Source organism: Lichenostomus cassidix, chromosome 3 (assembly GCF_008360975.1).
Source record: "Lichenostomus cassidix isolate B80296 chromosome 3, HeHo_3.0, whole genome shotgun sequence".
NCBI classification, from domain to species: domain Eukaryota; kingdom Metazoa; phylum Chordata; class Aves; order Passeriformes; family Meliphagidae; genus Lichenostomus; species Lichenostomus cassidix.
The window spans coordinates 29,919,424-29,942,108 of record NC_139483.1 but is presented as its reverse complement, the minus strand read 5'-3'; the positions used below and the strand labels follow the sequence as shown (position 1 = coordinate 29,942,108).

The following is a 22,685-nucleotide window of genomic DNA, read 5'->3' as shown; positions in this document are numbered from 1 at the left end:
AACTGAGCTGGTCGCAGATGATGCATAACAGGCTTGGTGCAGGTGCAAGACTTGCTGTTTTCCCTTGGAAGACAGTTATCAGGTAGTGTGATAATCAGACACCTTCAGAGCAATAATTGTCTGTCAGCATCAGTGGAAGAGTTGGGAAGGGTTGCTAGTGGAAGAGGATGTTTAACTCATGCAGGTCTGTGAAGTCTGAGACCAATCTGACAATCTCATGCAAGAAAAATCTGCCATGTGTGTGCTGGGCCTGTCACAGGCAGAGTAGGTGCTTCAGACAAAGTTTATTAAAGAAGCTCTCCCACTGAGTCATGAGGTGCAGAAAGGGCCCCCTTAGTTTCTAAAATCCTTCTCAGAGAGGAGCCTAAATGTGGCTGGATCCAGTCTTAGCTCCAGACTGTTGATGGTTTATGTGTAAAGGATTATATAGGTGTAATAGAACCTTTATACAACTTCGTCCTGGAGGATTTAAGGATGGCAAATCAAATATATTAATATGGATGATTTAGTATGATGATTGGACAAAAATATCGTGAACAGAATTATTTACTATACTGTATAGGAGCTAGAACAGCTGTTGTAGTGCTCTATGACGCAATATTGAAGCGACTGTTTTAAAGCGAGAAAACCAGTTAAGTAGAGATTGATTTTGTTCACCCATACCAGTGACTGTGGGCAAAACTCAAAATTTTGCTCAGCCGTGAGGAGTAGCCTTGAGCAGCATCCTGAGTCAAGGGGGAGGAATCCCAACAGATACACTCTAAGACAAGGTACTGGCTGTCAATCATGTTTCAAGGCCAGCTGTGTCAGCTCAGCAACTTCAGATAACTTTTCAGTAGTATCACTTGTTTGTTCCTTTATCTAGATACTTTACCAGGTCTGCCATATCCTCATCTCACTATCAGGATGTTTAACTTCGCGATTGATGAGTCAGACTGGTTTTAGTATTATTCAACACCAAAATCAGTGTGATGACCCCTTCTTCATTTACCACAGATAGCTTTTCCAATAGGCATTGTTCAAGTTGATTTTCCCATTCCAGGCAGAGCATACGCTACAGAGCCTTAGCAACAACTGTCATCCTTAACTTCGCAGACCATGCAACAGGCAGTTTAATAATCCAGCTGTGCCCCCCTTACCCCAAGTGAAGTGTGGATTTCCTTTCCTAAAGCTATGGTCTACTAGTCAGTGTGTTGTTCCTCCTCTTTCTTCTGCCCTGCCATCACTTGACCTATTTAGACACATAGCTTACAGCAGCTAAATATGAGTTAAACTTCCCAAATGGGATCCTGTCTCTTGATACTACAATGTTTGAGACTAGGCATCCAGGCCTGTGTGCTGGGCTAGCTGTTCTCAGATTTCAAGCTTAATGCAAAGTACAAGACGGCTCTCAGGATAAGATTGGAAAAGACCTCTGAGATCATCGAGTCCAACCCATGACTGAACACCATCATGTCAAGTAGACCGCGGCACTGAGTGCCATGGCCAGCCTTTCCTTGAATGCCTCCAGGGATGGTGACTCCACTACCTCCTCGGGCAGTCCATTTCCACGTTTCTGGAATCATCCTTTCTGCAGAGAAATTCCTCCTGATGTCCAGCCTCTCCTGGTGCAGCCCGAGGCTGTGAGCTCTTGTCCAGTCGCTGGTTGCCTGGCAGAAGAGGCCAAGCCCAGCTGGCTATAGTCTCCTTTCGGGAGCTGTGCAGAGCAATTTGCGTCACCCCTCAGCCTCCTCCAAGCTTAACACCCCCGCTTCCGCTACGATACGCGATAGATACACATTTTTATTTCCAATATATTTACAAATTAAGCTCGTGTAGCGTTTTACACAATTCCGATGCGTCTTCAGCGCGGGCGCGGGCTGCCCGTCGGGGCGCGCGCGGCCGGTACGTCACTGCCGCGCGCCGGCGGCGGGGGAGGCCCCGCGCGAGGAGGGGCGGGGCGGGGGCGGAGACGGAGCTGCGTCCGAGCGGGGAAACGAAACCAGCGGCGGCCTCGCGTCCTCCCCCCGCCGCGCCCTGCCAGCGGGAGCCTGCCGGAGCCCCTCGGAGCCGGAGCCCCTTGGAGCCGGAGCCCCTCGGAGCCGGAGCCCCTCGGAGCCAGAGCCCCTCGGAGCCGGAGCCCCTCGGAGCCGGAGCCCTTCGGAGCCGGCCGCGGCCACCCGCCTGCCCCGCTTCCGCCGTGAGTGCCGCTCGCTCCAGCACGGCGCGGTCCGCCGGCCCCGGTCGTGTGCGGGTCAGCGCGGGGCGCGGCTCCGCGGTCTCCCCGCCGGGCGCCCTCCGCCTGCGGGCGGATCTCGGCTCGGCCTCCGGGGCCGGGGGCTGAGCAGCGGGCGGTGCGACGGGGCTGAGAGGCCGGAGGAGGGAAGCGGAGCTGGTGAAGGCTCTGAAGGTAAGTGCTGTGAGGACCGGCTGAGGGCTGGGGGTGTTTAGCCTGGAGAAGAGGAGGCTCGGGAAACCTTCGCGCTCTCTACAACCACATGAAAGGAGGGTGTAGCCAGCTGGGGATCGGCCTCTTCTCCCAGGCAACCAGGACAAGAGGACATAGCCTCAAGCTGCGCCAGGGGAGGTTTAGCTTGGACATCAGGAGGAATTTCTCCGCAGAACTGATTAGGGATTGGAATGGGCTACCCAGGGAAGTGGTGGAGTCACTCCCTGGAGGTGTTTGAGGAAAGACTGGACGTGACCCTCGGTGCCATGGTGTCGTTGACGTGGTGGTGTTCGGTCATAGGTTGAACCCGATGATCTCAGAGGTCTTTTCCAACCTAAATGGTTCTGTGAGAGGCCGGTGGTGCAGTGCAAGGGGGCTGTGGGGCAGGGGTGGGGATGTGAAGGGGCTTTCCCTCGGAGCTGTGGGGCTCCTCAGGGACTGGGTGTCCCTAACTTGCACTTAATCTTGCATGGTTTGAAATTTGTCAGGAAGGCAGATACACTGAATGACCCTTAGCAGGGTTCAGAGGGTGAGGGTCGTGAGAAGGAGCTGGCAGGGGTGAGCTGAGAGTACGTTGGTCTCTTATTTGGCTATCATCTCAGAAGAAATATAAAATGGCCAGTTTGTTAGAAATAAACAGGGGAAAAAACCAAACCCCTAAATTGAGATAAGAGCCAATTTAAAGGTGAGTTGTCTGTAGCAGAACTTCTGGTGGAAAAGATTTCTTAGCCATGGTGCAGTGAGGTTGGGGGATCATTTTGCAGTCAGAGTTGTTGGAATAAATAAAGAATTTGGCCTTAAGCTGCCTTGTATGTGTTTGTGGCAATAAGTTCGCTAACTGAAGGTTTGAGCTGGTGACCTGGGGCATCTTTTCTACAACAATCATATGTAGAATAATAAACACTAATCAAGTGTTAACTGCGGGGTTGTTTTTTTTCAGTAGCAGGGATGTTTTAGCTGGTGTGCTAAGCATTTCTGCTTTCAAATTTTCATTCTTTCTTGGTTCTTATCCTCTGCAGGCCTTCCAAGCTGACTTCTATTAACTTCATCTTAAGCATTATACCTTTCTCTGGGGTTGTGCTAAGTTTATTAGCCACATCCAGAAGTTTGATATCTTACCGGTGATTCCTGCTGAAAAACACAACTCCCCACATAACTTGAGCACACATATTTAATAAATTTCTGTTATAGAAGTCATGTAGGAAAGCTCCTTTATTAATTAATATTTGCAGAGGTGAGATCAAAATTGTTCAGAGTCTCTTGTGAGAAAGTGGTTCCACCTTGTGTATTCTCTCTTCAATGTGTTTGGATAAAATTAATCTTTGATTCAGTAAGTAGTAATGAACTGCCATATATTTAAGCTATCTAAGTGTCTATGTCTGGGTTGACGTCATCTACTTGAATGTAAGGGTAAGTAGGTTGCAGAAATTATTTGAAATTCATCAGTAACAGGGAAACTTCCATATCAGTTTCCTGTTTGATTACTTAGACTGTTTAAAAAGGCAGGTTCAAATTAAGCTAATACTTCTACCTAAAGACATTTAAGTTGAGAAACATAATACTGACTACTGACCAGCCCATAACATGATTTATGTCACCATACTGCTCTGCCTTACAGAAATTTAATTTGCTTAATGTTTGCCAAGTGTGATCATCTTCTTTTAGCATTTTAGGAAAAAATGAAGAGAAGGACAGAACCCGAATTTAGCAGCCCCCAAAATAAGCAGAAGAAGAGGGTGGAAGACTTGGGATTAACCCTCAGTTCTACTTCAGATGATGAAAATCAATTTAGTAATCATACTACTCAAGGTAAGGTTGGAGATCTGGTATATGCTGCTTTAGGGGATGTAAATAATAACCAGGAATTGAACCTACATCTCCTAAGTCCTAATTCATAGCCTGAACTTCAAGGGCATACTCTCTCTTTAGGAAAAAAAGCTCCATTATTTCTTTTCACAACCTTGGATTGGTGTGAATTCTTTTCAGCTTTTTTTAAATCTTATGTAAACCTTTTCCTCTGGGAATTTTATGAATTCAGATGTAGAAAACTGAATTTGGAGTAGATGATGTGCATGATCCAAAGCTTTATAAAGATTCTTGTCATATTGATATTTTCAGTCTCAGTAGTTATTTCTGGTTTGGAAACTCTCAGTAGTGAGGTGTTGTGGGTGTTACACCACAAAGAAACATCGTAATCATAATTTTGTTTAAAAAGGAAGAGAGAAATCAGTAGTCTTATCACATTTCTTCAGATGGGAGAAATTGGGATGAATTCAAAGGGGCTGGTTGATTTGGGCTTCTGCGTTGTAGGACTATTTCTTGCTGGCTCAGTGTGACTTTTCCGGGAGAGAGCAGAGTTGTGAGAACTCACAGGTGTTTTGTTTCAGAAAGAAAATCTATTTCAGAGTCAAGTAATTGCCTACGTTTTCTTAGAGTGTGCTTTCTCACCTGGAGTTGGGATGTGTCACAGATGAGGTGTGTGCCCTACACAGTTGGTACTGCTGTTGTGGGACACTTTAAACTCTCCCAGGATGGTACTTCACATTGCCTCATGGTCATGCCTACTCTGTCAGTCTTAGGATTTCCCACGGTTATGAAGGGTTTGAGAGCCTGAGCACATAAAGAAGCCTTCCCTTGTGAAAATGCAAGGGGATGTCTGTGGAAGATGAGTGCATCAGTTTGGGAGTAGCTGTAGTTGCAGGGTATTGTGTGTGTGCGTGTTCGGCAAGGCCCAAGGTGAGTAAGGAGGTCAGAGGTGCAGAATGTGAGAGCTGGGGTAGGGAATGTTCTGTGCACTCAGGGCTGAGCTAAACAATTCAAACCAATGTTTTCTTCATTTTTAGCCCCTTTTGATTATTGCATTCATAAATGGGTCAAAATAGGCTGTAAGCCTTAGTGTTTAAGAAACAAGTTGGTACAGTTCAAGGACAACATTTTGGGTAGGGTTAATTGTTTAGTAGTCTGTTACACCCAATGTGGTTTCTGATGAAAGAAGGGAGGTGGGGGAAAGAAGCGATTTGAGATCTAATCTCAGGTGAGCATGGCTTAGCAAATCTTAAGAACAAAAAGACTTGTGAAGGGACTCCCATGAGACCTAGGTAGTGGGTATTGTGTTTAAGGCCCATTAAGAGTCTCTAGAAAATAACATATAGCTCAGAAGCAGGTAGCAAAGTTACCTGAAGCTGTGTACTGAAGAAGAAGAAAGCAGTAGCTGACCCTAAAGCAAAAATCCTTTGTAAGTGTGTTCTTAACTAAGAACTCTGTAAAAGAAACAGAAACGTTCCTTGTACGACAGATGTTTGAAAATCAAGATGGGAATAGAATGTTGCAAACACAAGTTGAATGGTAGCCTTCCTTGTCTCGAGCTGGGAGACGCAAAGGTGGATACTGTAAAACTCTAGTGTAGTAATGTGGGCACACAAGTCCCCTTAAAAACCCTTAAAAACACCTTAAAAACTGATAGCTCAGCAACAAGCACTGATGACACATTGAAAGGATTTTGACTTCAGTTGTATGTTTCACTGTGGTGTCTTTCATTTTTACTTCACTTTCTTGTAATGGCATTTTTTTGCTAATTTTTCAGTTGTTTCCTGTTACTTCACTGATGCTCAGTTTTCCAGAACAGGAAAATACAGAGATCTGTGAGTTGAGAGAGAAATAGTCTGTGTTTTTTCTTAGACAAATGTAAGAAAACATCAATCCTTTTTTTTTAAGTATTATAATGTATTTTGGTTTTTTTAACACTTCTGTGGAGCAAAATAATTCCTTTTTAAGTAATGAAAAGAAAAATATCAACTCTGCTAACAATTTTCTGTGTTATCTCAGGGCAGCTTTTGTAGTTCCACTTCCCTCAGTTGTACAAAGTAGCATAAAACGTTGTCTAGGACTTGGCAAACACAGGAGCTCAAGAGGCAGAGGTACAATGCAGAGTATAGCTGTGCTTGCTGTGGATTGCTGCTCCTGCAGTATGACTGATGAAAGATTTCAGGCAGGAAACTTGTGCCACTGCTTCATCCTCATAGTTATATTACACCAGGAAAAACAAGGACTCATTGGACTGTAGGGCCTCCCTCAGCACCCAGCTGGTGCAGAGGGGACTGAAACAAATGAAGCTACCATGATTCCTGCCAAGATCCAAGTTACATCCTGCCTGGAACAAACAGATTTGGATATCTTGCAACTGTAGAGCAGCAGTGAGGACTATATAGCTTATACAGTCCTAGGTTCTTACTAGCTACATCTCAAGGTGAAACTGGGCACAGTCAGAGCTTCATTGTTTGGTGCCTGTGAAGGTTCTGATGCATCAGTTTCTGGTGAGAAAGGTTTATTTTGAGTGCCCACTGTGTAGGCTGGTACTTATGGCCTTGATAGAACCATTGACTTAAGTTCTTCAAATTTCTCAAGTTTTAAATTGACTTTTAGTGTCTTCTGACCTTACCTTTCACTTGAATTTGTATGTGTCAGTGAACTCTAGAGGTGGAAAACTCACTTGCTGTAGTGAACTTTGGGATCCTGGCTATTTAATGGGACAGTGGAGGTCAAACGGAAGTATAATGAGTTGAACTTTCTCTTGTTTCTGGTAGATGCCTGTGTACTTGATGTGGGTTTTTGGCTAAGTTGGGGATGGATTTACACTGGTAGTTAGGTAGGATACAGAGGAAAATTCAGTATGTTTCATCAAGGAGTGATTGTCACTGTTCTCAAGAGAGAATCCCTGTGGACCTTCTCAGTTCCTCAGCAGTGTTGCAAAGGTCAGGCACACCACTGTACTATTGTGGCCACGCTGTGGCTGCTCTGCTGCTGTGATGGGGTTTGCCCAGCCCTTTGTGGGGCCTGGAATCCATTGGCTCAGAGAAGCTGTGTGTGACCCTGAGGCATATTGAAAGATAACTAAGTGTTGGTTCCACAGGGTGTTTTGTATTACACCTGCATGCTTCCCATAGCACATTTGAGATACTGAAGTATCCTGTGTGTGTCTATTCAGAGGATTTAATGAGTCATACTGTATTCTAATGTGATTACTGAGATGTCTTCCTTCTATTTTATGTTTATTTTTATTCTCACTTTTTTGTTTTCAGAGTCTTCCAGTAGCACCAGTGGGTCTGACAGTGAGAGTGATGAAAAAAGACCAGTCTTCAGCAATGAACTCAAACCAGACTCTCTTGTGGAGGGTACTTCATCTCGCTACTCCATGTATAACAGTGTCTCCCAAAAGCTTATGGTAGGTCAAAATAGTTTTGGACCAAACTATTAAGAACTGATGAGAGCAAAGTGCAAATACCAGTTTGTTATGAAAAATACTTTGATTGTGATCCTCTTTGTAGCAGAACTCTCTGCATCCTTGAGCCATCTACTTGCAGCAGTTGGGGAAGGCTGAGAGATCTTGGTTTAAGGGGATCTGTTAAAAAAGAAGGTTGATCTGTGTTCAAGGCCTAATAGCAAGGAGGTGAATAAGAAGGAAAGGATCTCTGGGTCACTTGCTTACTGAGCATGAAAAAAATGTCCTACCATGTGTTATTTTGCAATCCTTGACTTAACAAATGCTTTGTAAGAAAGACTTTAGCAAATTCTGTGATTGTCATTAATTTGTTTGGTCTTGGAGGCTGGCTGGTATACTTTTGGGGAATTATTACTTTAATTATTAAGGTATTCCTTTCCCTTTCAAGTCATATCACTCTGCTTTATGAAGGGCTGGAAATTTCTTAGAAAGGCAGGGAACTGTGAAGGATAGTGCCTGTGACAACTAAACTTCGAAAGTGATCAGCCATCCCTTGGTTGCACAATGTTAGCATGGGGAAGAAAGTGTGTTAAAAAAGTTCTGAGAAAATGGTTGACTGTCCCTGTCTTATGGTAGTCCCAAATTTGGCAGTTTGTTCTTGAGTTTAAGGCAATAGTAGGTTGAAGAGAAGTTGAGTCTCTTTTGATGCGTGCTTGTTTTCTGACACAAACTTTGTCACTGTAGTATTGTATCTCATAACCATGAAAGAATAGAGAAACAAAAACATTTTTTCCAAGGATGAGATGAGATGTATTGTTGTGTATGACTTGAAATGTGACAGAAAGTTTAGGACTCATTGAGTGCCTGAATGTGGGTCTCCCTTTGTTCTGTGCTGGTGCTGTACTCACAGGAGCTTGGGTTGGTTATCTTTCTGTGGTGGTAGGCCAGCTTGTATCTGATTTTACTAAGTTAAAAGTCCTGTGTTCTGCTAGAAGCTGGGAAGTGCTAGCCACTACTAGGAGTTGGAACAGGGAGTGGGAACTGCTTCTCGAGGAGTTGGAATGCTGCTGAAGAGAAAGATCATAGCTCTACGTGAAAAAACTGTCTTGCTGAATTAATTCAATCGGATCCAGAGGCTGAGAGTTGCTGATTGTGCCTCTCTATTTAAGTCCTGTTGCTGATTGTTCAGAATCTGTCCCTGTGCATTTTTAGCACTGGGCAGCTCTTAGTGGATTCTAGAGCAAGTCTGTCTGTCCTTGGAGAGTTTTCTCCTGAGACAATTACGAAGTGTGTTTTCAGTTGCCTCAACACAGGAGCTTTTACTACTGAATCTTTGAGGTTTTTTTAATAAGGCCTTATAAATTTGAGTTTAAAGACTGATGTGATATCAAGTCTGGTTGAATGATTTGGCAGCATTGGGTAAGTAAAAGGGAAATGGTCCTTAATTACTGGATTTTCAAAATTCTGTCCTTGGAAAATTAATGTAAAACAGATTTGGTGGCTGTGACATCTGGTGCACATAATTCAAGGTCTGATTCAGAGCAAAGGCAAAGGGAAAACACCATGTACCTTTGTGTAAAACCTGTCAGATGTTCTTGTGTTGTTTCTCATGCAGATTGGCAACAAATGATGTTTTTTTTGTTTCTCACAGGAAGGAGTTTATGGATAACATTCAAAGTGAAACAGTCATTAAGTCTATTTCCTTACTGTCTTGTACGTGTGAAATGGACTAAATCCCTGCTTTCTGTTATTGCTCTCTTATTGCTAAAATTTACTAAGAGAAAAGCCTAAAAAACTAGCAGCTAATGAACATAATTCTTTTAACCTAAGAGATGTGTATGTGTTTCAGGAGCAGTGTGTCTTGTATTCCTCCTTGGAGTTTTACCTGAAGTTTTAACTGATACATGAAATGCATGTGAGCACAATAAAGAATATCATCACAACATGATTTTTTTTCCTGTACCAGCATCTTCTTTTCATGACCCTCCCATGCTTACTGAACCCTGTGATGAATGACTCCAGGCACCTCACTACTTCTCCCTCTGAGCAGGCTGTTTCTGCATTACTGAACCTTTTGTAGTTTGCTGTCATCTCAAACATCATTCTTCAGATCTAGTTGTTTTTTTTTTTTTTGTATCTTGCCTCAGTGAACTCACTCAAAAGTCCTAAAAGCTACAACTGAGATTAAGAATGCTCAGTGCCTTCAAGTCACTTCAGGGTGATGTGCCATTTTCCCCACTAGTCTTTGACATTAGCAGAAGTGCATAAACTCAAGTCTGCTTGCCTCACTGTGTTCCCTTTGCTTCCTTTGTAGGCCAAGATGGGATTCCGGGAAGGAGAAGGTCTGGGAAAATATGGCCAAGGCAGGAAGGATATTGTTGAGGCCTCCAATCAGAAGGGAAGGAGAGGCTTTGGCCTGACCCTGAAAGGATTTGATGGGGAGCTCAATATTGATTGGCAGGATGAGCCAGAGGTAAGTACTTTCTGTTTTAAGTCCCATTTTTGTTGTGTTCAGCAAAAAGTGGGAGAAAGAATCCATAAAGCAAGTGTGGGGTTTTTTGGCAACTGTCTCTTTCAGTGTCTCCAAATTGTACTTTCATTACTAGGCTTTTGTTTTGCCTTGATTATCAGACTCTAATGAAGGAGAAAGTGGTGAGGTTTTTTTTTTTTTTTTTTTTTTGTGGTGGAGGTGTTTTGGGTCTTTTTTAATTTTAAAAATAAATAAGACATGTTTTAGTCCAGGAGGAAAAAACTGTGGTTGGCCTTAAAGTCATGGCGTAGCCCCTTATGCTAGCATTGGGAGGCAAACTTTTGGGGAGCAATTAGTTTTTGTATTTTTCTAGTAAAAACATCTTTGGCTCTTCCCATGACTTGTGGTTGCAGCCCAGTGCCTACGAGAAGGTGGACTGGTGCCCTGAGTGTACCACAGAGATCCCAGATGCCCAGGAGCTGAAGGAGTGGATGACTGTTGGGAAGGTAATTTTTAATATCTTGGTACTTACCAGCCTAAGACAGAACAGGACTACTCAGCATGGGACAATTGCCGTGTCAAATAGTTGTAGAATAGCCTAGACTGTGAACATCCTCTGGAGATTGCTAGTTTAGCTTTGTGCTTAGAGCACATCCAGCTAGATCTGTTCAGGTTGCTCAAGACCTTGTTCGGTCGAGTTTTGAGTATCTTCAAGGATAGAAACTTTACAACCTGTTTGGGCATTTGTTCAGTGTTTGACTCTGTTGACAAAAGAAAATTTCCTTATGGCTAATTGACATTTTTAATGTGGTTTTTACCCATTGTTTCTTGTCATGTCACTGTACATCTCTAGGACCCTCGGTCAATCTTTTTGGTCTCCTGTTGTTAGGAAGTTGTGCCATTGTTAGGTACAGCAATAGGATCTCCCTTTCTGCATTCTGAACAAATTGTTCTCACCTTTTTCTCATTCTCCAGGTTCTTTTTCACCCTTTTCATTTTGGTGGCCCTTTTGCTGGTCTTGCTCCAGTGTGTCTGTTTTTGTACTGGGGAGTGCTAAAGTGGATACAATATTTCATATGTGATCTCAGGATGCTTGACAGGGGAGAATAATTCCTCAGCCTGATTGCCACACTTTTGCTAATCCACCGTAGTATGTGGTTGGCAGCCTTCATCCATTGCTAGTACGTGCTGCATTCTGAAATGACAATATCATGCTTGCTGATTGCTCTCTGTGTTCTTGTCCTGTCACAGAGGAAGCTGATGATTGAAGATGAAACAGAGTTTTGTAGTGAAGAGCTTTTACGTAATGTCCTGCAGTGCAAGGTGAGCCCGCTTTTTAGAGAGGAATTGAAATTTTGGGGAAGCAAGTAAAATAAATAATTGAAGAAGATTGAATAGTTAGGTAATTGACAGGAGCTCAGAATGTCCTCTGTCACCTCCATGTCACTGGGATTATCTAGCATCCTGTTTTTTACTACCTGTTCAGCAACCTTTTTTGAACCTCAGCCTTCTAAGGGATTGTCTTGGTTTAACTCCAGCTGGCAACTAAGTCCCCTGCAGCTGCTCACTCACTCCTCCACCAGCAGGTTTGGGGAGAGCATGGGAGAAGGGTAAAAGTGAAAAAAAACCTCGTGGGTTGAGATAAAGACAATTTAGTGAGTAAAGCAGAAGCCACTCAATGGAGGGAAAGCAAAACAAGGAATTAATTTGCTGCTGCCCATGGGCAAGCAGGTGTTCAGCCACCTATCTCCAGGACAGCAGGGCTCCATCACATGCAAGGGTTACTTGGGAAGGCAAAAGCCATAACTCTGAATGTCCCTCCCTTCCTCCTTCTTCCCCCAGCTTTATATACTGAGCATGATGGGACATGGTATGCAATTTCTCTTTGGATGGTAGGAGTCAGCTGTCCCAGCTATGTCCTATCCAAACTCCACAGGAGTGCACTCCCTGCCTACTTGCTGACAGGGTGGTATGAGAAGCAGAAAAGGCTTTAATGCTGTTCAAACACTACACGGAAATAACAAAAACATCAAGCCCAACACGTTATCAACACTGTTTCCATCACAAATCCAAAATGTATCTCCATAGTAGCTACTATGAAACAAATTAACTCTACCCCAGCCAAGACCAGCACAGAGACGATTAAAAACAGTAGCCCGTCCTTAGTCCGACTGAAAAGGCTGAAGGCTGAATAAGATAAGGAAATGAGCTCCCCGTCTTTTCTTGTGTGTTCAGTCTTCCCTCCTAGATTTTATCATGCCCTTGAATATTGCAGTAGAGCATGTGTGTATATATATGAGAGAAATACCTTAGGTTGGGACTGCTTTTGAGGTGGCTAACCAGATTATCAGGCTCTGGAGCTATCAGTACAGAATTTGTCAGTGTCATTAAATTTTATTAAGAGCTGAGGTGGCTTGGAAGAACAACAAATATCTTTATGAAACTGAAAAACATTTTGTATTGGTGAACCAAATCCTGCACGGAGTTTGCTGTCTAGGGAGAGAGAAGTAAGAATATAGGAAATTCTGATGCCTACCTATCCCTCCAGCCTGTGCTAGGTCTAGCTGAGTTTTGTTTCTGTTTGTGCAGAGTGTATTTGATGAGCTGGATGGAGAAGAAATGCGTCGAGCCCGAACAAGGTCTAACCCCTATGAGATGATCCGTGGAGCTTTCTTTCTGAACAGGTTTGTAGAATGTCTAGTAGTGTAGTCCCTTTCCCATTTATGTCAATTTTCAGCTGTGGGAGCCAAGGATGAAACTTAACAAGGCCCTGTTCATGTGTTCACAGGGCTGCAATGAAGATGGCAAATATGGACCATGTCTTTGACTACATGTTTACAAATCCTAAGGACTACCAAGGGGTGAGTGCCTCTAACTTTTAAACAGCAGTGCTTTCTCAGAGAATGTGGAAAGTGGGAATAAAGGAGAATCCTTAGGATACTAGCTGGGAAAACAGGTACTTGAAAGACTCCTCTGAGCAGTGTAGTTTATGGTGTATGTGGTTTGACTGACGGGAGCTGTTATGGGTCAGTAGAATTTCCTCAGTTTCCTTTTACAGGTGCCTTTGATAAAGGAATATGATGCAGAGCTGCTCTACTTTGCTGATGTGTGTGCTGGTCCTGGAGGCTTCTCTGAATATGTCTTGTGGAGGCGGAAGTGGCATGCGAAAGGATTTGGCATGACCTTGAAAGGACCAAATGATTTTAAACTGGAGGACTTCTATTCTGCTTCCAGTGAGCTCTTTGAACCTTATTATGGTATGTAGTGCACCCATGATGTTACCTGATGTTTTTGCTTATGCTGCAACCTCTATATTAGGGGCAGAGTTGGTATTGATACCAGCAGGGGCATCTGGGAGAAGCCTAGGGTACCATTTTTTGCAAGGTGGAAGGAGGCTGTCATTGGAGAAAAGGGTTGAGATTGGTGAGCTTGCATATCAAGTCATTTTTTTGCACTTATTAGCAGCCTGGCCTGGGAATGTGTTTCACTGTAGTCATTGATATTTGAGTACTTTGCTCATCTGAACATTATAAAGTGCTTTAAGATTGCTTTGCAATGTTTTTCTCACATCACTGATCTCAGCCTGAAACATGGTGAATGAGATGACTTATCACAGAATCATAGAATTGTGTGGGTTGGAAGGGACCTTAAAAATCATCTAGCTCCAACCCCCCTGCTGTGAATAGGGACACCTTCCATGAGACCAGGTTGCTCAAAGCCCCATCCAAGCTGGCCATGAACAGAGACTGGGCATCCACAACTTCTCTGGGCAGTGTGTCCCACTGATTCATCACTCTTAAGTGAAGAATTTCTTGCTAATGTCTAATCTAAATATAGCCTCTTTCAGTTTAAAGCCATTATCCATTATTCTGTTCTGTTCACTATAGTCCCTGATAAGAAGTCCCTCCCCATCTTTCCTGTAGCCTGCTTTAGGTACTGAAGGGTGCCTAGACTCCCTAGAGCCTTCCCCTTTCTAGGCTAAACAGCCTCAGTGTTCTCAATCTATCCTCATGGGAGAGGTGCTTCAGCCTCCAGTTTTGCCCAGAGATGTATTAGCAGTGCCAGAGATAGAAACATAATTTGCCTGACTTTTCAGCATGTTTCTATATCAGACCTCTTTAGCTGTGCTCTGATAATTGATTGTGGGCTCTTAATAAAGCTAAATAAAACAGATTTGGGCTAGAGGCTCTATCTGAATCACTGTGACTAAATGAGCTGCTTAATCCAAGGAGGTTTATTATGTTAACATGTTTTACCTTGCTTTGAGACAGACTAAACAGGTATACACAGCCAATTGCTGCATCTCATCTCATGCATGATAACTTGTTAATCTTGGTGATATATATGAGCTCTCTATCTGCCTCACCTTTATGATTAGGATGGGAAATCCAAGGATTGCTAGTATTTGTGCTTCTTATTTCAGACTGTATAAAAGAAACTGCAAAGTGATTTTCTTGTAGAGAAGAAGGTTTGCTTTTCCATTGTTTTTTTGTGTGTTTTTTTTTATTCTCTCCACCACTCTGACACCTGTTGGCTGCCACTCTTGACACCTGACTGTGAACTCTTAGAGAATGGTTAGCAGCACTTAAGGACTAGATCTTAGTTAAAGTGAAGGTTCATGGCAAGGGCAGCAAGGCAGATAAACACTTTGTTCCAGTGGTTGCAGTGTTTGGATCGTCACAGCTCACTGCAAACTGGTATTATGGAGAGGAGGAGATACCTGGAGAAATTAATAGCCCAATGATTTTGATTAATTGATCCCTTTCTGTCATGGTGTAAAGTCTAGTGAGGTGTACAGACTCTCTTCTACTGATGGGAAAGAAGTAGCCTGCCATGATATTTCTGTTGTGAAGAATGGTAAATTCCAGTGTCACTTCACTTCTTGACAGGATGGTTGGTAAGGAATTTAGTTATCAAAACACTATCATGCATCCTGATCTCTTCTGCTTTCTAGTTCTCCAGTTGAGCTAATAGAATCTGTAGCTGTAGAAGATTTACAGGGACTAACTCCAAATAGAAGTTCAGGCTTCCTAGAGGCGGAATTGGTGAGCTCTAGAATACACCTTAGATCAGCTTTCTAAAACACCAGCTAGGGGGTAATGTTGCTGTCTTTAAAAAGAGCCATGTGGGAAAACTGTATGAGTATTTGTGCACAAACCCCATGTCTTTTTCCCTACTCCCTTTATAAACTTTTTCACAGTTTTTTTTGGAGATTGCTTTTTTAAAAGTCCAAATTACATTGTGTTTGAAAATAGACTATTATGTTTCTTTGGAATAATTTGAATTCATAGTAGAAGGTTACAAATGCACAGTATAAAGCATTTTGCCTTGTTTCTAATAACATGTTTTTAACAGCTGAACTCTGCAGTGAAGTTGAGTGTTACCTCTTCAGTAGGTTCAGCTTTGTGCCATTCCTACTTGGTTGAGAGCATTACATTGTCATATGGTCTTCATTTGTCTTTTGCTGAGGCTAATGTGCAACTCATCATTTGAGCATGGTTGTTATATGGATTTGTTTCATCCTGACCACACAATCTGAGTAATTTTCCTAAATGAAAAAGCATCTTTGCTGATGAACAAGGGACTTTATTAATGTTTATTCACCTATCAAGGTCTTTGTAATTCTGGACTAAATGTTGATTGAATCCAGTAGATCGTCTGCACATACTGATCTTTTGTTTGTACTTGCAAACATGTTATTGATTGACTCCTTTTTTTCCTTAGGTGAGGGTGGGATTGATGGAGATGGAGACATCACTCGATCAGAGAACATTACTGCTTTCCAGAATTTCGTTTTGGACAATACTGATCACAAAGGAGTGCATTTCTTAATGGCTGATGGGGTTGGTCCATTTCTTTTTCTTCTTGCGCTAAAAAAAAAAACCTGACAAAACTGACACCTCAGTCTGCATACAGTAGGATATTTGACATGTGTCTGTAGCTACAATGTGAAATTCTGCAAACCTTGCCATTAAAATTCCTGGTGTCAGTTCTTTTGCATTAAAGAAACAGAAATGGTTATGATTCCATGATCTGTTTCCTCAGAATTCTTTGACCAACAGATTTGTGGAGATACTAATCATATGCTATGTGCTTTGCAGGGTTTCTCAGTGGAGGGTCAGGAGAATCTGCAAGAAATCCTAAGCAAACAACTCATGCTTTGCCAGTTCCTTACAGCACTGTCCATTGTCCGAACAGGTATGTTTTGTCCATTAATCTTCCTCCTTCTCTAAGGTGTGGGTGGCACTGGGGAATATTGCTGTACAATTTTTATCAATGCCTTGGAGTCTGTGCTGCTGTGAGGCCCAGTTGCACAGAGCTGAATGTGTACACATAAATCCTGAGGTGGTTGCCACAAACTAAGAGAACCAGTCAGAAAGATAAGATAATCTATGTCTGTTTTGCTTTTAGTTAAAAGCATGAGCTAAAGTGCATTAATTTAAAGCACTTAATTTGTTGGGTTATGTAGCTGTCTTGGGGTAAGTTCATGCAGTATAATAACTGGACAGTATGTCTTAGCTTTATGGCACTAGCTGGACCAGCTTCCTGCTGATTGGAACAGAAAGTGGTCTTTATCCAGTTCTCTTTTCCTCTAACTTCAAAAGGCTTTTCTCCTTTGAATCTGCCATCTGTGTGGTCAGAACAAATGCCTTACCCTGTCTTAGCTGTACCTCATTGTTGCCAAATGATGGACATTACAGCTGTGTCTGATTTTGATGGCTCCTCTCTTCCACTGAGTTTAGTTAGCCTTTGGCACTGGTATAGAAGACAAATGGTAACAAAATGATAATTTTCATCTTGTGCCCTATGTTTAGAAGAACCTGAGGCAATGATCTGCTTAGCAGTAGTCTCAAATGTGATATAATTAAAGGGATAGCCTTCTGTAAGTCTTTCCTACATGGGCAGATGATAGTTCTCTACAAATGCCTGGTTTTTGCTTGGGGAAATTGGGAAACTTGTTTGAAGGAGAGGGGCAACACAGAATCTTTTCTCTCTAGATGGCAAGTTTTTCTCTTTAGGTAATATCTGCTAGTCTTCTCTAGCCTGAGGCTCCTTGTTGCACATATCAGGGCTCCTCTTCCTTGGAGGCTTTGGATAGCATGCTGCCATGCCGTAGGGCACAGTTTGGGCCTGGAAGAGAAGGATGGGGGGTAGATAAAAGGTTTGCTTGTGAGACAGCCTACATACAGATTAGATTCTGGTCAAGGTAGTGTTTTTCTCTCTTTGCTACAGAGACATAGGGAAGGTGTTTCATGAAGCCTCGCTGGCCCAGTTCATAACTGTGTTGTAGATGCTGTTTAATTGTACAGAAACACTTACTAGTTCTGCAGAATGATTGAGGTGCTTGGTATGTCCTTGTTTCTTTATAATCTGCTGGCATTGGCATACTTTATTTTCTTTTTCCAGGAGGACATTTTGTCTGCAAAACCTTTGACCTGTTTACTCCATTCAGTGTGGGACTTGTTTATCTGCTGTATTGCTGCTTTGAGAGAATTTGCATCTTTAAGCCTGTAACAAGCCGCCCTGCTAACTCAGAGAGGTGAGATGCTTGAGCATGAACATCTGCTAAAGAAAACCATTCTCTAAATAGTGATAGAGGGATTGGGTGAGCCTAGTGGAAGCTTTGTGACCTGCCTCAATTAGCAGCTGTCTTGGAGGAGGGATCATTTCAGATGTTTAGCAAATTATGGACAACGTAAAGATGATATTTGCCAAATTGCCGTTATGGGAAGGAAGCTGTAGAAATGGATATATAACAAATCCTGTATTGCATGAAATAAGTATGGTTTCAGTGAAGCCAGAGGATATATGAAATGCTGGACATGAACTGGCATTGTGTGCTCACAGCCCAGAAAGCCAGTTGTATCCCGGGCTGCATCCAAAGTAGTTGGGCAGCAGGATGAGGGAGGGGATTGTGCCCCTCCACTCTGCTCTGGTGATACCCCACCTGGAGTGCTGCATCCAGTTCTGGGACCCCTAGCACAGGAAGGACTTGGATCTGTTGGAGATAGTCCAGAGGAGGAACGCCAACATGATTAGAAGGATAGAGCACCTTACCTATGAGGAAAAGCTGAGAGAATTGGGATTGCTCAGCCTGGAAAAGAGAAGGCTTAGGGGTGACCTAATTGGGGCCTTCCAGTATTTGAAGGGAGCCTACAAGAGAGATGGGGAGGGACTTCTGTCAAGGACGTGTAGTGACAAGAGAAGAGGGAATGGATTCACACTAAAAGAGAGTAGGTTTAGGTTAGATATTAGAATGAAGCTCTTTATAGTGAGGATGGTGAGACACTGGAACAGGTTGCCCTTGGAAATTGTGGATGTCCCAAGCCTGGAGGTTCAAGGCCAGGTTGGATGGGGCTCTGAGAAACCTGGCTTAGTGGAAGGTGTCCATGTCCAGGGCAGGGGGGTAGAACTGGATGGTCTTTAATATCCCTTCCAACTCAAACCATTCTATGATTCTGTGATATTATATGTGTTTTCATTGTACCTGCCAAGTTAAGCAGAATTGATTTACTGCTTGAGGGACACCTATGGGGGGTTTGCATAGGGTTGCATTTCCCCATCTTTCCAGAGCATAGAAAATGCATGATGACTTAGTGATAGGTGAGATTGCATCTTAGGGATATCCAGGAGGAAAGAGCTCCTGGGATTTGAGAAACTGTCCTCATAATAGGAGTGTGGCAGAAAGGTTGGTTGTGTGAAAGGCCTGAACCCACCTGATCTCTCTGCCTTGCTCTGCAGGTATGTGGTATGCAAAGGTCTGAAGTCAGGGATTGATGATGTGCGAGATTACCTCTTCACAGTGAACATCAGACTCAACCAGCTGCGCAATTCTGACGTGGATGTGAATCTTGTTGTCCCACTGAATGTGATCAAAGACAACCAGGATTTCTACAATTACATTGTCCAATCCAATGAAAAGTGAGTGCCTGTGGGTGATGAGGGCTGCTGGCTGTAGGCAGATTAATTTAGCATGGCTTTCAGGTGTAACTTCCTGCACTCATGGAGGTATTTGTAGATGCTGCTACACTCTTCTGCTTTTGTTCCCTGGGAGGCTGAGCAGAGCAGGGGGACTCTGTGCAGACAGAAATGCTGTATTACTGTTAGTGACTGTTTGGCCTCTGAGTTCTGTGTAGAAAAGAAAGCAAAGCACTGCCTAATTTGTTCCAGTGATTTTCCTGTCAGTTTAAATCATGTTGGCTAAGATCCCTCACTTCCCTGTGAATCAGACTGGCTTCCCCCTCTTGTCCCAGCACTCTTTCTTGTTTGGAACAGTAGAACAATCTTGGTGGTAATTATTTTGCTCCCTGACTAAAACTTTTCTTCTCTTTTAGCCACTGCAAAGTTCAGATAAAGGCACTAGCCAAAATTCGTGCCTTTGTTCAAGACACGTGAGTATATTCCTCTGGCTTTTGGTGGGGACTGAATTACCTACTATTAATGAATTGCTTTGCCCTTTTTTAATATGTTCTTGATTTAAGCTGGTACTTGTCTTGGCCCTTGGAGCCAGGAAAGGTAGAAGTGCTTTTAGGTAGCTCAGTTTGTGTCTCTGCCTGAGTTATTTGCAGAGATGAATGGGTGGCTGGATGAGTCCTGAAAATTAATGGCCTATTATCATCCTTGTTGAGAAGGCTTCCATGCATTGCATGATTTCTGGTTAAGGAAGCTTGCTTCTTAGCAAGAACGTAAGCAGAAAAGTAACTTGCAGCTGGTATGTTCAATTCAAGAGCAACCATCCAAGTTGAGTGTAGTTCATAGCTCTTCATTTTTCTGGGGACAATTCAAAGCACCTAAGTTACAGACCTAGAATTACCTAAAGCTTTATGTTAATTTCTTGCATAAAACTAAAGCCATTGCAATGTTTCCGTGCCATGACTTTTCTGTTCAGGTGTTATTCAGAGATAATACATGGTGGAAAGCTCAGTGAGTTTGGTAGTTAGGAATTGTCTTAGAGTTCATCCTAACATTGACATTCTTTGTATGGCCTTCAGCAGGTCTTCACTGTTACTCTTAATTAGGGCTGTGTACCCAGCTCTTGAAAATGAGCATAAGTTTGTATTAATATATAACTTTTTGAAAATATTTATGCCCAGGCATACTTTCGTGGAACAGGGTGATAGCTGCTAGTCAGTAGTGCAGACCATGAAGCAAAGCTAAACATGGGGACTGGAGGGTGAGAAGGGAGGGCAGCATCCTCTTCTGTACAACCTATTGTTGAGCAGTTCATGTTTGTTGTTGCCAAGCCAGATGCTGAAAGATCTAAATTTTATAGGGCTGGAATATATAGTTTTGTAAAATCAAGGAGGTTTCACCATCTTGACTGTCTGGTGTCTTTCTTTAGAACACTGATTGAACCACGGCAGGCTGAAATCCGAAAGGAGTGTCTCCAGCTATGGGGGGTAAGTAAGGTGCCAAGCAGGGAGATTGTGAAAGTGTCTTTGCTGTAGTGAAACAAGAGTGGAGCTGCAGGGCAGCTAGGACTTTCTAGACAGCGTTTTAACACCTTGTTTTATGGGAAAGTCAGAGACCATTTCAACCTGTTTATGTAATCAAACAGAATGTCCCTGATTTATTTTGTATGGCTTAACTGAGCTGGCTTCTTTGCAGTTCAGAGTATTTCATTATACACAGAGACAACTCGGCACCTAGATCCCAAGCAGCAGAGCTCTCTAAAAGGTCTTGTTCTATGAGTCTGCAGTTTCTGTTTCCTGAGCTTTTGACTGCAGTGTGGCCATAGATATGGCAGTCAGTTTCACAGGCTTACTGTGTGTCTTTGATGAAAAGTGTAAAATGTAAGTGAAAGTGTATTTCATCAAAACATGCATGAAATCAAAAGGTTTAGACTAAATCTTTCTGGAGTTGCCTGTTGGTTTCTGTGAGATGTGGTATGCTTCATTAAATTTGCAAAACATGTGAGATGTTTTATTTGTCACATGACATTTGTTCTTCATCTGGAATCCCAAAAGTAGGAGTTTCAGGGCAGGATGTTCTTTCTTATATTGAACCAGAAATGTTCCTTTGAATGTGCCAAAGAATAACACTCAGTATCAATTGTTTGGATTTGTTTTCAGATTCCTGATCAGGCTCGTGTTGCTCCTTCATCTTCAGATCCCAAGTCCAAGTTCTTTGAGCTGATCCAGGTGAGACCTTGCCTAGAGTCCTTTCATACAAATGTCCTTGCCTAGAGTCCCTTTCATACTTTTTTTCCCATTGCAATTAAGGGATGAAGAAGCTTGTCCTGGGTTATTGTTTCATGTAGAAGTTGTGTTTACCTGCCTGTTGATATATTGTGTCTACCTTGCCTTTTCCATACTTTGCTCTTTAGGGCACAGACATTGATACCTTCAGTTACAAACCCACTCCTCTGAATTCCACCACACTGGAGAAAATTCGCCAAGTGTTAGATTACCGGTGTATGGTGTCTGGAAGTGAGCAGAAGTTCCTCTTGGGGTTAGGGGTAAGTGCTAAGAACAGTGTGGGAGTTTTGCTGATTCTGCCTTGCAGTTTCACCCCATCCTTTCCTGTCCTTAAAGGCCTAAAAGAATCCTGCTCAGCAGTTCCTGAGACTGCTAGTTATTTATGTTTCTTTCTCCTGATGTCACTGCTTTTCACACTTATTAACCCTGTTTTTTGTAATCTCAGCCTACACAGAGACCTACACTCCTGCTACTGTCTCTAATTATCTTCACTGTCCTTTTAAAGGTGTTCTATTTCTGGTTCTTTGTGTGGGTGTGAAAAGTCACTGGCAGATTAGAATAGGTGTTTTTGTTCCTTTGCTGTGGAGGTTAAGGTTCTTCCTTAAAACTTATGACAAAGATACTGCCTGTGACAGCCTAGGACAAAAAGATTCTCTGAGGATTGCTCTGCAGTTAGAGGTCTCTCCTCCACCCCTGCCCTCAGAAAGCCTTGGCTGAATCTGACTCTGTCTTTATGTGCAGAAATCACAGATCTACACCTGGGGTGGTCGCCAGTCAGATCGCTGGACAAAGCTGGATTTGAAAACGGAGCTGCCACGAGATACTCTTCTCTCTGTGGAGATTGTTCATGAGCTGAAAGGAGAGGTAGGAGCCTTCTCTTTCCCTTAGCAAGCTGCTGCAAATAAAAAGGGCGGTTTCACCTAATCTCTGTAAGATACTGCAGGGTAAATGTTCCATCTGTGCAGGTCCAAGTTTTCTTTGTAAATGGTCTTTAGAGTAATTATTTTGGATTAAGTTCTTTCTTTCTGTCCGGTGCTAGAGATATGAGCTTTTAACATTGTTTTAAAAGTATTTTGGACCTGATGTGTTGCTATTCTGTGTGCAGCCGTAGATGACATTGCCACCATGACTTCACGTGTCTGTGGCTCTTTGGGTACATAACTGCTCAGTAGTGATTGCATGCTGTGGGGAGAAAATCCTTGTGATATATTCACAGTGTAAGGTGAAAAATCCCAGCTGCCTGGGAGTTTCCCTGTCCTTTTGCACTTCAGATGAGGATACTGTAGTGCACTGGGCTTTGTGGTACCTGACAAGGCACAGATAGCTGGTGATGGCAGCTGTGGTCCCACCCTCTCTCCGTCCATAGACAGA

At 43.0% G+C, this 22,685-nt stretch overlaps 1 protein-coding gene across 1 annotated transcript in view; it reads left to right on the top strand.

Moving 5' to 3' along the window:
- Positions 1 to 1,936: 1,936 nt before the first annotated feature.
- Positions 1,937 to 22,685, top strand: part of CMTR1 (cap methyltransferase 1) — a 28,729-nt gene continuing 7,980 nt past the window's right edge. The window contains exons 1-18 of the mRNA XM_085055094.1: positions 1,937 to 2,389; positions 4,094 to 4,237; positions 7,507 to 7,649; positions 9,961 to 10,119; positions 10,530 to 10,622; positions 11,368 to 11,439; positions 12,706 to 12,800; positions 12,905 to 12,977; positions 13,175 to 13,373; positions 15,841 to 15,959; positions 16,218 to 16,314; positions 17,524 to 17,656; positions 18,859 to 19,038; positions 19,452 to 19,508; positions 20,459 to 20,516; positions 21,189 to 21,257; positions 21,443 to 21,574; positions 22,056 to 22,178. Of these exons, the coding sequence (XP_084911220.1) occupies positions 4,108 to 4,237; positions 7,507 to 7,649; positions 9,961 to 10,119; positions 10,530 to 10,622; positions 11,368 to 11,439; positions 12,706 to 12,800; positions 12,905 to 12,977; positions 13,175 to 13,373; positions 15,841 to 15,959; positions 16,218 to 16,314; positions 17,524 to 17,656; positions 18,859 to 19,038; positions 19,452 to 19,508; positions 20,459 to 20,516; positions 21,189 to 21,257; positions 21,443 to 21,574; positions 22,056 to 22,178 (1,932 nt within the window). The 5' untranslated portion in view covers positions 1,937 to 2,389; positions 4,094 to 4,107. The remainder of the gene's footprint in view (positions 2,390 to 4,093; positions 4,238 to 7,506; positions 7,650 to 9,960; positions 10,120 to 10,529; positions 10,623 to 11,367; positions 11,440 to 12,705; positions 12,801 to 12,904; positions 12,978 to 13,174; positions 13,374 to 15,840; positions 15,960 to 16,217; positions 16,315 to 17,523; positions 17,657 to 18,858; positions 19,039 to 19,451; positions 19,509 to 20,458; positions 20,517 to 21,188; positions 21,258 to 21,442; positions 21,575 to 22,055; positions 22,179 to 22,685) is intronic.